The sequence below is a fragment of the Mobula hypostoma genome, chromosome 19 (genome assembly GCF_963921235.1).
Source record: "Mobula hypostoma chromosome 19, sMobHyp1.1, whole genome shotgun sequence".
In the NCBI taxonomy this organism is placed as follows: Eukaryota; Metazoa; Chordata; class Chondrichthyes; order Myliobatiformes; family Myliobatidae; genus Mobula; species Mobula hypostoma.
Genome location: NC_086115.1, coordinates 32144104 through 32159015, shown reverse-complemented (window position 1 = coordinate 32159015; position 14912 = coordinate 32144104). Strand labels below are relative to the sequence as shown.

The following is a 14912-nucleotide window of genomic DNA, read 5'->3' as shown; positions in this document are numbered from 1 at the left end:
TTTCTCTATGATGGTGCATACCAGAGTAACAATCAGTTTTCAAACAGCCTTAGACCAAATTCTTTTGTCACATTATTCCATACTGTAAAGTGGAGAGGGTTAAATTCCGTGCTATATTTTATTTCTTGAATATAAGTAAGAAATGCTGTATAGAAAAATCCATGGATCGGGCAGTACCTGTGGAAATAGAAACAGATTTGATGCTTCAGGTCCAAGTCACTTTGTCATGCTTGAATATCTTACCTTCCATCTGAGCAAGAGTCCATCTTATTGTACTAGAGAAATATTTGACAGTCTTAGCAGTGGAATAGAAGCTGTCTTTGAGCTTGTGGTACATGTTTTCAGGTTTTTGTGTCTTATCCCCAGTTTTCGTAGAATTTCATTATCTTTACTGTCACACGCTTTGCTGGCTTCTCAGGAGACAGACTGGAGACCAAAATCTATTCTAAGCCGGCAGGCTTGAATAACTATCTTGACAATATCGCTTCCTACCCTGCTTTCTGTAATGGCTTCATTCCATTGTTCTGCTTTCTCCAGTTCCGCTCCATTCTGTAGTGATGATGGCAGGGTTCACACCAGAGGTTTTCCTGCTTCCTTGAACATGGCTTCCCTCAGTTTACTGAGTTATCAACTGTGTCTTATTTGCACTCTGCTCTCATCTCCACAGCTCTTGTCCTCACCTTCTACCCCAATTACAGTCCTTCAGTCTCTGTAATTCCTTCCATCTACCCTTTTCAGCATTCCAAAGGGATTGGTATATTCATATCACCCTAGTTTTCTCTTTCGTCTCCAGCAACGTCTACTCTCCTCATAAGATGTCCTGTCTTATCAAAGAAGATGCAATAGCTGCCACCTTTACTACTGCCTTTCTCAACATCCAGGGACCTGAGGAGCATCACTTCCAGGTAGCCTCCATCCTAATGGCATGAACATCAATTTTTCTGACTTCCAGTAATGTTATTCTCCTCCCCCTTCCCTCTCCTTCACTTCCCAACTCTGGCCTCTTACCTCTTCTCCTCACCCGCCTTTCACCTCCTCTGCTGCCCCTCCTCCGACCCTTTCTCCCATGGTCCACTCTCCTCGCCTATCAGATACCTTCTCCTATAGCCCTTTGGCTTTTCCACTTATCACCTCCCAGCTTCTTACTTCATCCCCCACCCACCTGGCTTCACTGATCATCTTCTAGCTTGACCTCCTCATCCTCCACCCACGTTCTTATTCTGGCATCTTCCCGGCTCCTTTCCAGTCCCGATGAAGGGTGTTGGTCAGAAATGTCGACGGCTTATTCATTTCCCTAGATGCTGCCTGACCTGCTGAGTACTTCCAGCATTTTGTGTGTTTTGCTCAGGATTTCCAGCACCTGCAGGACCTCTTCTGTTTGTCTAAACCAGGGGTTTCCAACCTGGGGTTCGCAAACCCCTTGCTTAATGGTATTGGGCCATGGCATAAAAAAGTTGGGAACCCCTGATCTAAACAATCCTTCCAAGTGAAGCATTGGTTCACTTGCACTTCTTCAATTTACACACACACTTCCTACCAATTCGAATCCTTGAAACTGGGAAAACCAGGCACAGATTAGGTGAAAACTTTGCACAACACCTCCACTCAGTCCACAAGAGAATCCCTAAACTTCCAGTTGCCTGTTACTATAATTATCCATCCGACCACAGCCCCTCACCCACCCCCAACACTTCCTCTCTTTGGTCTCTGAAACTTCTCTGAGGAAGCACTAATAAATTTAGAAGCAAAGTATTTCATCTTCTAACGAAGCGGAACACTGCCCTGAGCATTCAACACTGAACTCACCAACGATAGCCTACATTTCCATTTGTATTAGAGTTAGTTAACTCACAGGAAAAAACTATTATCCCCAGAATCCGGATCAAGTGTATTGTCTCTGATGTAAGCCACAAAATTTGTTGTATTGTGTCAGCAGTACAATGCAGGCAAAAAAAAAGTATAAATTACAGTAAAAAAATAAATAAATAATGCCAAAGAGGAATAGTGAGATAGTGTTCATTAGCTCCATTTTATCCTCTCTCCACTAATGCTGAGCTTAGTATTTCTAGCCTTCTCATACAGTTTAGATTTGATTTGCAGCCACTGCAATGCTTTGAATCTCAAAGCTGCAGCATTTTTTTCCTGTTCTCTTTCATCCCATGCATCTTCTCCATACAGAACAGCCGTGATTGACAAAGCTTCGCCATCCTCTGTCAACCAGCACCATCACCAATCCCCCATGGTCTCCACTCTATCAACAACATTCTGTTTCCTTTCCACTCACTTCTCTCTAAGTGAAATTATTTCCGAGTTCCCATGAAACATCAGCAGTCTGAAACACTAACTCCCTTTCTCCCCCGTAGGTGCTATCTTTCTGCAGAGCATTTTCAGCACGTTCTGTTTGAATTCTCAGTATCTGAGGATTTTTCCCTTTCAGTGTGCTCTTCTTGTTGTTTGACTTTAATGGCACATGGTTCCAAATTACAGAAAGCTCTAAATATAAGAGTTGTTCAACTTGTCTCATAATCCATCTTCACATTTTGCTTTTTCCTAAGGTTCAAGAAAGATCACCAATAGGTTTAGCAACTGCTATTTATGTTTTTTATGACTAATGCCTTTGAGTCTTTTAGGTTTTGAAAAAACTGAAGACCAATTACGGGGACCTTTACAGACAAGACAACGTTGTTTTGAGTGGAACTCACACACATTCTGGGCCTGCTGGGTATTTTCAGTATACGCTCTGTCTCATCACAAGCAAAGGCTACATCAAACCATCCATCAATGCCCTAATTAATGGCATAATAAAGGTTAGATTGTTTTCTAACACACTCTTGATGCATGTTAATGAGCATAAATTTATTTGGAGTGTTTATTGTGGTGTTTGTAGATAGAGTGATTTGCTAATAGACATTATAGTTGATAAGACACACAAAAAGTGCTGGTGAACGCAGCAGGCCAGGCAGCATCTATAGGAGGAGGTACAGTCGACATTTCGGGCCGAGACCCTTCGTCAGGACTAACTGAAAGAAGAGATAGTAAGAAGGGTCTTGGCCCGAAACGTCGACTGTACCTCTTCCTATAGATGCTGCCTGGCCTGCTACGTTCACCAGCATTTTTTGTGTGTGTTGCCTGAAATTCCAGCATCTGCAGATTTCCTCGTGTTTGTGATTATAATTGGTAAAGTTGATTCTGAACTATGTGAAGTCAAACCTCTCGTGGCACTGTTTATTGTTTAAACAAGACATTTTCTGGTGATAGATCATGTGGCTATTTCCACACCAGTCCCTCATGCAGGAAAAGAATTAATGATCAGACTATTGATATCTGATGGAGTTCGTCAAGGGAGAAATATTACCCAGGGCATCACAAGACTAAGTTGCTCCTTGAATGCTCATGGATTTTTTTTTAACTAAAATATTTTCATGGTACGGTAGTGAAGTGGTTAGCACAAAGCTTTACAGTACAGATGACCCAGGCGGGTTCAATTCCCACTGTTGCCTGTAAGGAGTTTGTACGTTCTCCCCGTTACCACTTGAGTCTTCCTCCAGGTTCTCTGGTTTCTTCCCATGGGATTAAATCGTGGGATTGCTGGGCAGCATGGTTTGAACAGCTGAACGGTTGATACAGCTATTCCGTGCTGTATCTCAATAAAATTAAATAGATAAAAAAAAATGCCTTAGAGCAGGATTTTCTCAATCGGGGTTCCATGGAACCCTAGGGTTCTGTGAGAGGTCACTAGGGCTTCTGCAAGAGATCTTGATTAAAACAAATAAACATCGCCTTTTGAACTTCACAGAACCTGCGATGCAAGCACTCGCCATGGCGGCAGTGACTGGGCAGCCTCATCAGCAATCTCATTGAGGGTCTCTGAGCCCGGTATTGCAGTTGCAGTGGGACAGTGTTTCTTTGGTTAAGTCCATGCTCAGTTTTTGACGTGAGATGGGGAGACCATTGATAATTGGTGAGCGCTGTATTGTACGGAGGGGAGGACATTAGGCTGATGAGGAGAGTGAAGTGCATTTTCCGAGCATTGAACGGACTCGCCCTACTTGGGGTGTGATGTCAGCCTCTCCCTCCCGAATTACCACCACTAACTTCCCCTGATGCACCACCGACTGACTTACGGGAGCAAACAGACTCTGCTCTACTGTAGAAGAAAATTGGAGGGGAATTTTAATTCTAAAGAAGGAATTTTTACACGCCGTAACTCAGCCTGCCACTTTGCTGTTGTTGAAAACGTTGCAAAAGGTGAATTTTGTAGGTTAGAAGTGAATCGTATTGTGAAGCTTTTGTAATTTTTGCAGTTTTCTCATTTAGTTATTTATTATCTCATTCTTATTACGTAACAAGGGACACAAAAAATGTCAGTCTTTACAATGAAATTTACTTATCAATGGGTTTTACATGGACTGGTGATCCAAGTTGTCCTATTCCATTGTGCCTAGTCTGTGGCAAACAATGGCTCCTGCAAAATTGAAAAGAAACTTAACTACAAATCACAACTGTATTACACATAAAAGTACTGATTATTTTAAATGGCTATTGGAATCTCAAAATGAACAGAGTAAAGCTTTTATTAATAAAGTCACAGTCAATAAAAGAATTCAGAAAGCAAGTTATTTAGTAGCAGAACTTGTTACCCCGAAAAGGAAAAGTCACACAGTTAGTGAGAATCTAATAATACCAGCATGTAAAATTATAGTGGGTAAAATGCTAGGACAAGACGTGTGCTCCAGAACTTGTTGCACCATTAGCCAAGCTGTTCCAATACAACTACAACACTGGCATCTACCCAGCAATGTGGAAAATTGCCCAGGTATGTCCTGTACGTAAGAAACAGGACAAGTCCAACCCAGCCAAATACTGCCCTAACAGCTACTCTCAATTATCAGCAAGGTAAGGGAAGAGGTCATCAACAGTGCTATCATGCAGTGCCTACTCAGCAAGAACCTGCTTACGGATGCCCAGTTTGGTTTCCTTCAAGACCACTCAGCTCCTGACCTCATCATCTCCTTGATTCAAACATGGGCCAAAGATCTAAATACCAGAGGTGAGCTGAGAGTGATAGCCCTCAACATCAAAGCAGCATTTGACTGAGTATGGCATCAAGATGCCCTGGCTAAAATTGAGTCAATGGGAATTATGGGGAAAACCCTCTGCTGGTTGGAATCATACCTGACACAAAGGAAGATGGTTGTGGTGGTTGGAGGTCAATCATCTCATCCTCAGCACATCACTGCAGAAGTTCCTCAGGAAAGTTCCCTAGGACCAACCATCATCAGCTGCATCATCAACGACCTTTCTTCCATCATTAGGTCAGAAGTGGGGATGTTGCAGAGGACTGCACAATGTTCTGCACCATTTGTGACTCCTCAGATAGCGAAGCAGTTCATACCCAAATGCTGCAGGACCTGGACAATATCCAGGCTTGGGCTGACAAGTGGCAAGTAACATTTGAGCCATTCAGGTGCCAGGCAATGACCATTTCAACAAGAGAAATTCTAACCATCATCACTTGACATTCAGTGGCATCACCATCACTGAATCCCCTACTATCAACATCCTGGAGGTTACCATTGACAGGAAGCTGAACCAGTCTGGCCATATAAACACCGTGGCTACCACAGCAGGTCAAAGGCTAGGAATCCTGTGGCATGTAACTCACCTCCTGACTCCCCAAAGCCTGTCCACCATCTACAAGGCTCAGGTCAAGAGTGTAATGGAATACTTGCCACTCGCCTGGATGAGTGAGGCTCCATCAACATTCAAGAAGCTTAACACCATCCAGTACAAGGCAACCCACTTGATTGGTACCCCTTCCACAAGCATCTAATCCTTCCACCATCAGCGAACAGCTGCAGAGGTGTGTACTATCCACAAGATGCACTGCAACAACACACCAAAGTTCCTAAGGCAGCACCTTCCAGACCCACAACCAGTACCATCTAGAAGGATGAGAATAACACCACTTGGAAATCCCTCTCCAGGTAACTCAGCATCCTGACTTGGAAACATACCAGTGTTCCTTCTTGTCACTGGGTCAAAATCATGGAACTCTCTCCTTAGCAGCACTCTGAGTGTACCTACACCTCAGGGACTGCAGCAGTTCAAGAAGGCAGCTTATCACCACCTACTCATGGGCATCTAGGGATGGGCAATAAATGCTAGCTTAGCTTACACATCCTGTAAATTAATTAATTTTTAAAAAAACATAAGATGAAGAGTCCTTGAAAGTGAGTCCATAGGTTGTAGGACAGCTCAAAGATGAGGCAAGTGAATTTGAGTGAAGTTATCCCCTCTGATTCAAGAGCCAGACGGTTGATGGGTAATACCAGAGTACCCTTTTAGAAATAGTTTTGAGAACTCCCAGACTATCATTTGTTTACTTTATCTATAAATACTGTAGAAATCATTAATTTACTGTATATATCCAGCCGTCAGCAATATTTTTAAAAAATATGTAACTTATGGTTCAAGAGCATAAAGGGGGCAATTTGCTCAGTAAGAACTTAATGCAAAGAACAATAAACAGAACATACACTTCACTAGTTGCAGCAGATAAAATATAAACATGGACTTGAAGAATTAATCACATCAAAAATAAGACAATTAAAACAGAAGAGGCTTAAGAAGTTGAAGAACTGTGTAACATGCCATTGCTATAAAGTTAAGTGAGATAAATAGCAACTGGAAGGGCTCTATCCTAATGTTCTTTTTAGCCTACCGCTCCTAATGGCATCTTTCCAATAATATCCTAAAACCTTTCCATTGCTTTTAGTCAACAGCAGGAGGATTGCAGGAAGTGTAGGAGGGTAGAACAGAAAGGGTAGTGAATAGGGAAGGAATTTTACTTCATGTTGGCACTAATGATATGTACATACCATTTGATTAAGAGGGGAGAGGAAGGGAGTGTAAACTCTTTTAATATCCTGTCATTTCCAGCTATTTGGCTGAAAATTAACAATTCTGGAGAACCTAGAACTGTTGTAAAAATACACATCAAAAAAACCTCAAAAAAGCACTACTTACAAAAGAAATAAAATTGCTGAATTTTCAGGTGGTTTATAAATATACCTTAATGGTAAACAGCAGAATTAATTTTTATGACAGTAGCCATAATTCTAAATATTGAACACACCTAGGTTTATAATTTTGATCATCCTTACCGGAAAATTTAAGCTATCACTTCTATTATTAGAGCATGGACACTGGGTCTCTGGACCTCCACTGTAACACACTCAAAGTTATGGTTTCAACTTCTACTTGGAGAGAGTTGAGCAGCGAAATCTGTGCTGACATTTCAGTATGGAAGGCAGATTATATTGCTAGAAGTGCATCTTTCAAATGAAATGTTAAACCAAGGTCCCATTCCACGGCACTGGTTCAATACTGAACACAGACATTCCAGGTGTCCAATATTTTCCAATCAGTCAACATCACTACAATAGCTTATTTGCAATAATGATACACATTGGAATTTCTCTCTACAAGTTGCCTGTAGACTTCTTTTTCTATCATACCAGTGCCTAGACTGAAATTATTTCATTGGCTGATAGGCACCTTTGGACAGTAGGAGGTCACCAGAGGTGTTATGTAAATCTACTGTCCCCTGGATTCTTTTTTTTATCCTTGTTTATTAATTATCTATTTAATCGATGTGCCACCCCGACAGCCATTTAAATTCCCTTGATTTTCTATGTCTTTCTTTTGGTTTCCAAAAGAATAGCCCATTTTTAAAGATGAGGTGGGTAACATTTTTTGAAAATAGGATAAAACATGGATGACTTTAAACATATGTGCCTCAAATGTGGGGAGGCACATATAGGAAGCAAACAGGAAGCAGAATTCTTCCTTCCATTGCCAGCTGTACGGCCACGATGAGGCCACTCTCAGGTTGGAGGAGCAACACCTCATATTCCATCTGGGTAGCTTCCAACCTGATGGCATGAACACTGATGTCTCTTATTTCCGGTAATTTCTCCCCCCTCTCCCTTCCCTGTTTTTCAATGATCTATTTTGGCTCCTTCTTACCCCTGCTCTTTTTGCTCACCTGCCCATCACCTCTCTCTGGTGCCCCCCCTCCTCCTACCCTTTCTCCATAGTCAACTCTTCTTTAGACCTTTACCTTTTCCACCTATCATTTCCTAACTTCTCACTTCTTCCCCCTCCCCCACCCATCCCCTTTCCTCCTCACCTAGCTTCACCTATCACCTGCCAGCCTGTACTCTCTTTCCCCTCCTCCTGTAGTATATTCTTAATTTGGTTTCTTTCCAATTCCTTTCCAGTCCTGATGAGGAGTCTCGCCCTGAAACATTGTCTGTTCATTCCCCTGCATAGATGCTGCTTGACCCGCTAAATTCCTCCAGCATTTTGTGTGTATTACTCAGGTAGCAGAACATGCTTACATTTTGGTTGAATGGCCTGACATTTCTGGATAGTTGGCAATTCATGATCACTGTACAATAATCTACAGTTATTACTATATCAATACTTTTCTGTGACATTTATGTGGATATACTTGCCTTTTAATCCTGTGAAGGGAATCTGTAGAGTATGGCTGCACTTGTTTTAATCTCAGTCAACCCTCCTTTCAGATTGCCGTGTAATTTGTGACTGTAACAACTTCATAAATCATTCCCCTCGAAATTATGCCCTAGCATTAACATTAAGCATGCAATATAGTTGCAGCTGAGTGTTCTACCCTGCCTCCCAAATTTATGTCATTGGCTTCTGTGGAATGAACCTCCAAGGCAGACTATAATGTGCTGATGCTACAATACTTTTCATTTAGCGCTAATGACCAGGGATCAAATTTAAAGCTATTATACTTAAAACAATAGCATTTCTAACATCAGATGCCCATTAAAAGAACTCAGCCTAGTATATCTTCAATGGAATTGTTCCTTAATCATCTTTTGCTATTATCGCTCAGAAAAATTATGAGAATAGATTGGAAAAAATATTCTTCTTAGATAATGGAAAAATGTATTGCCCTCATTTAGTTTTACGGTAAATGGAAAAAGTTTGTTTTGTAATGATCTTCTTTTCCTACTAATTCTTATACTCATTTCAAATGAGATAAAGCTGAATATAATTGCCATCATAAAAAGTTTTAAAATTAATTCTAATGAAATTACACACAAGAACTTATTTTAAAGTGCAGTATTTTCTGAAGTGAGATGGACTTCCTCCTTTATGTCTCTCAAAATGAATTAACTGATTAACTTTGAGGGCCTACAAATGTATTTTCTCTCAATGTAAGGATCGAAGATGCAACGTCTTTTCCTGGGCACTCTGAGGACCTGCAACAAATATCGATTATTCATTAAAATATGCAATGAGGGCATTTTTGTTTTTCTTTATATTGATGTGCTTTTCTTTTAATAGAGCATTGACATTGCGCACAAGAACCTGAAACCAGGAAAAATATTTGTGAACAAGGGAACAATTGAAGGCAGCAACATAAACAGGAGCCCATACTCTTACTTGCAAAACCCAAAAGAAGAACGAGCCAGGTATCATATGAGAGAAGCAAATGAGTATCAGCCTCTGGAACGTTGATAAGAAAACAAGATAGCTATGGGTTATGCATGCATCCATTAGGATAATGCTTCTAAGTTTAAATGTACTTTGATTTAATCTAGGAAATATTGTAACAATGTGCTTACATGAATGAAATTCAAGCTCCAAAACTCCTGAAGCTTCATCATAATATATAGATCTAATTTCTTTTCTATTTTCAATAATTGTTCTAAGATCATGTCTGTCACTCAGTGTTAAATGTAATTTTGGCTCCATCTAGTGAGTTGGTACATTTTGTACACAAACAACTTTTTCCAATACCTTAAAGTTAACTCAGTACATGCAAGATTTCTTAACTAATTACTTTGGAAAATAGTACATAAAATATAGAACAGTACGGTATAGGGAAAGGCCCTTCATCCAAGATAACTGTGCCAAGTATGATGCCATATTAAACTAATCCCTTCTGTCTGCATTCCTCCAATATCCTATATTCCTCCAACCCCTGAATGTTTATGTTCCTGTCTAAAAGCCTCCATTGTATCTGCAGAACCATTGCCTTTAATATATTTGTGTGGACTTCAACATAAAATGGCCGCTGTGTTTTCTGAATTACAATACCAACCACATTTGGAAGTATTTCCTTGGTTGTGAAAAGAGTTATACATGCATGTGCCATTCTTTCTCATTGCTACTTGTAGGAATACACTAGCTTAGAATAGTTAGCATACTTACTTAAGATGACAAATAACTGTCTATTTCAAAATGATAAGGTGCTTTCCCTTGAATGGTATGCAGGAACACTGCCTTATTTCATAGTCCTATCGTATAATATCTTAAGCAATATGAGACTTGAATCTGTTCAGTCAAAATTCTGGCACCTTCATTGTCTCTGTAGTACTGAATGTCCTAGCAAGTTGTTCCTGGACCTTCATCACTGCATTTGTGTACTAGTTCCATTCTCCCTGGGGAATCTTATGATCTGGCCTCACAGTCTGCTCTATTCCTTGTAATCTGTGTTGCTTGACTGATGCAATTTCACAAAGTATATATTTCTCTGCCAGCGACTTTCAAGCTCATCTAAGTTTGTTGCACCTCTCACTTTTAAGCTTTCCTGTCAGTAGGTTTATATTTCAGAAATTTGAACATAGAACAGTACAGCCCCTTTGGCCCATGAAATTGTGCTGACATGTTAACCTACTCTAAAATCAATCTGACCCTTCCCTCCTAAATAGCCCTTCATTTTTCTATTGTCCTTGTGCCTATTTAAGAGTTTCTTAAATGCCCCAAATGTATCTGCCAATACCACTATCCCTGGCAGAGTATTCCATGCACCCACCACTCTTTGTGAGGATGTTACCTCTGACATCTCCCTTATATTTTCTTCCAATCACCTTAAGATTCTGCCTCCTTATTTCCACCCGAGGAAAATGTCTCCGGCTGTCCACTGTATCTACGCCTCTTATTATCTTGTACACTTCTATCAAGTCACCACTTATCTTCCTTTGCTCCAAAGAGAAAAGTTCTAGCTCGCTGTACCTATTCTCATAAGACATAATTAAAGTTCAAAGTACATTTATTATCAAAGTATATATACAATATCTACCCTTGAGATTAGTCTTCTTGGAGGCAGCCACGAAACAAAGAAACACAATAGAGCCTGTTGAAAGAAAAACCCCACACAAGACCATCAAACACCAAGTATGCAAAAAAAAGAACAAATCGTGCAAACAGTAAAAAGTAAACAAATAACATTAAACACAGCCTCTCTAAATCTGCCACGCAAACGTAAACTGTGCTGCTTATGAGTAGTTTGACCCAACTGAGAGGATAGTAAGTTTTTGCCATGGCTGTTGCCCAGCTTGTTCAAGAGACAATTATCTCAAGAATTAACTGCCAATGATTTACAGAAAACAAGATGGAGAAGCGGGGGTGGGGGGGGGGGAACGCACAAAAACTTATTTTTAGATTTTTCTCTGTCGAAGGATTCAGAATGAAGTTATTTTTTAGTTGCATGATTGCTGATTTAAATATTGTCATTGAATATCTAAATACTTTTGTTTTTATAGGTATAAAGCAAATACAGACAAAGAATTAGTCCTTCTCAAAATGGAGGATCTGGATGGGCAAGCCATTGGAATTCTGAGGTACTGGACCATGGCATTTTATTTGTCTACCTGCGCTGTGCTCTCTCTGTAATTGTAACACTATATTCTGTATGCCACTTTTCATTTTACTGTCTTGACGCATTTATGACATCATCTGCCTGGACAGCATGGAAACAGAAGCTATACACTGTACTTTGATGCACATGACGATAGTAAGCCAATTACAAATAACTGTGCAAAGAACTGGCCATTTGTTCCGATTCTATTGTATTTCTTTATTTTCCTGTAAATGTCTGCAAGACAATGAATTTCAAGGTAGTATACGGTGACATATATGTAATTTGGTAATAAATTTACTTTGACTTTGACTTGATTACAACAATAATTAAATTTGAATAATCGAATCAGGATATTGGACTGGGAACAAAATTAAGCAATCAGTTTGCAAGAAATTATGATTGCTTTTTGCTTTGCTCAGTGATGTGATTCAGGAGCTGTGTCTGGTTTAATACTTGGTGAAGTATTGAGGGAGTTCTGCATCATCGGGAAGTCTGTTTGCAGATGAGGCATTTGATTGAGCTCTTGTGAATTTTTAAATATAAAATGGCCCAGAGCACTAACCAAAGAAGAGTAAAATTTTCCCGGTGTCCTGGCCAAAGCTAATTTCTCAACAAACACCATCAAGACAAATTCAGGCCTTGTATTCCATTACTGCTACATCTGCTCTCAAGATGAAGCCTTCCAGTCTAGGACATCTGAAATGTCCTCCTTTTTCCAAGTAATATAGCTTCCCTTCTATCTTGGTTGTCAGAGCGTTTTCTTGCATTTCCTCTCTTGAAGCATTCTGCTCTTACCCCACTTCCCTCCAAGGACAGAGATAGTTCCCCCTAGTCCTCAAATTTTACCCAACCAACCTCCATATTTAGTGCCTCATTCTCCATCATTTCCTCCTCCAGCTATAATGAGATTCCACCACTGGCCACATCTTTTCCTCCTCACTCCTTTCTGCCTTCTGTAGGGACTGTTCCCCCATGACACCCTGTCTTGTTCATCCCTTCCCATCCACCCAGCCCTGACTGCCAGCACTTCCCCTTGCAATTGCAAGAGGTGCAGCACTTGTTCCTACATCCTGTCCTTCACCACCATCCGTGGAGGTAAGCAGCCCTTCCAGGTGAGGCAAACATTCATATGAACCTCTTCCAAACTCATTCACTGCTCTTGATGCTTCTGGTGTGGCCTCTTCTACAATGGCAGACTAGGCAAGTGAACTGCAGAGCACCTGTGTTCTGTCTGCAACAGCTAACCCAGGCTCACAATTTCAATTCCTCGCTCCAATCTCCAGTGGCCTATCAATTCTTGGCTTCCACTACCAAGGCGGAGCCCAATGAGGTTCCCCTCCTGCCATCAAACATCCACCACCGTCACCCCCACCCTGCAATCAGCCATTTTTGTCATCCTTCTCTGCCTTGTTCCATTCACCACTACCCACACATTTCACTTGCCATCTTCCACCTCCCCTCCAATTACTGGAAGTTTGAGATATCAATGTTCATGCCATCAGTTTGGAGGCTACCCAGACGGAATATAAGGTGTTGTTCCTCCAACCTGAGTGTGCCCCCCACCCCTCTCCTTCACTATTCCCCATCCCCTTTTCCCCCCTCACCTTATCTCCTTGCTTGCCCATCCCCTCCCTCTGGTGCTCCCCACCCTTTTTCTTTCTTCCATGGCCTCATGTCCTCTTCTATCAGACTCCTCCTCTCTCCAGCCCTGTACCTCTTCCATCAATCAACTTCCCACTCTTTATTTCATCCCTCCCCCTTCAGGCTTCACCTATCACTTTGTGTTTCTTTCTCCCCTCCCCCACCTTTTAAGCCTCCTCCTCATCTTTTTCCCCTCCAGTACTGCCGAAGGGTCTCGGCCCAAAACGTCGACTGGACTTTTTTTCATAGATGCTGCCTGGCCTGCTGAGTTCCTCCAGCATTTTGTGTGTGTCTCCAATGCAATGCAAACAACGTATTTGTAATTCCACATTTTGACAGTAAAATGTAAAATATCATTATTGTGCTTGGCTCACTTCCTGGTTAGAAGTAAGCAGATTCAAATCCCACTTGCAGAAATGAGGGTGCACTTCTGAGGGAATGCTGAACTGTCAAGGCACTGCTTATTCCAGAGAAGACCATTGGAGTAACCCTGTCTTCTGTCCAGTAATCCGGCCCTCAGATAAATTACTGACATAGATTATCTGCTCAATACAAGTTGCAGTGTGTTGAAGCTTCGGTGGCAGTTTTAAACTACCCACATCCTGTTTTGCAATGCTTCAAGCAGACACTTGATAGATTAGAAAGAGGTTGGAGATGCCTTGAAGTGATGAAAGATTTTATAATGATATTTTGCTGTTTTGTTTCTAAATTCTGTTCCTTTTAATTAATGGACGCATTCTCTTCTCTGCTTCATTGAGATATATCATTGATATTTTGGGAAAGTATCTAGATAAGTGAGGACTAATGATATTTGTTTTTGCCTTTCAAATCTCAGTTGGAAGTTCCAATCCACAATTTTTTAGCAATGCCGACTCGTTACTCATTTTGAAAAATCATCCTTTTCTCCCTTCTGCCTTGTTGTAGCTGGTTTGCTGTTCACCCAGTCAGCATGAACAACACCAACCATCTGGTTAGCAGTGACAACATGGGATATGCTTCATACCTGTTTGAGCAAGACAAGAATGTGGGCTGTTTGCCTGAGGAGGTCAGTACTCCAAGAGAGAGTTAATACTTGAGTAAGTCTGTCTCTCGTCTTTATACTACAGATAGAGACACTGTCAACTGCTCAGAGTTGTGACCGCCACTCTGGAATTTATATCAAGTTCCAGTGCTGAGATTTCACCCTAACGCCTAGGCTGATCCTCCACAACAGAAGAAGATGCCATGTTTCGTATGAGATGTAAAACCAAGCCATTGTTCGTCCTTACAGGTGGTATTAAACATTTGATGGAATCATTTCACAAAAGAAGAAAGAAGTTACCCGATATTTATCCCACAAATAAAGAGACTATCTTGCTGCCATCTCAAGATAAGGACTGCATGCATTTGTGGTCACCACAGTACAGGGAAGTCGTGAGAATACTGCAGAAGTTGTAGAGGAGATTCATCTTCAATGGAGAATTTCAGTTATGAGGAGAGATTAGAGAGGCTAGGTCCATTTTCGCTGAAGTAGAAAAAGTTAAGAGAAGGACTGGTTGAAGTATATAAAATGATGCGGGGCATTGATAAGTTTGGCTGGAAT

General features: G+C 41.0%; 1 protein-coding gene across 1 annotated transcript in view; it reads left to right on the top strand.

Moving 5' to 3' along the window:
• asah2 (N-acylsphingosine amidohydrolase 2) overlaps positions 1 to 14912 on the top strand; it is a 93392-nt gene that overhangs the window by 20017 nt on the left and 58463 nt on the right. The window contains exons 5-8 of the mRNA XM_063071607.1: positions 2631 to 2807; positions 9388 to 9515; positions 11592 to 11669; positions 14255 to 14375. Coding sequence (XP_062927677.1) covers positions 2631 to 2807; positions 9388 to 9515; positions 11592 to 11669; positions 14255 to 14375 — 504 coding nt within the window. The remainder of the gene's footprint in view (positions 1 to 2630; positions 2808 to 9387; positions 9516 to 11591; positions 11670 to 14254; positions 14376 to 14912) is intronic.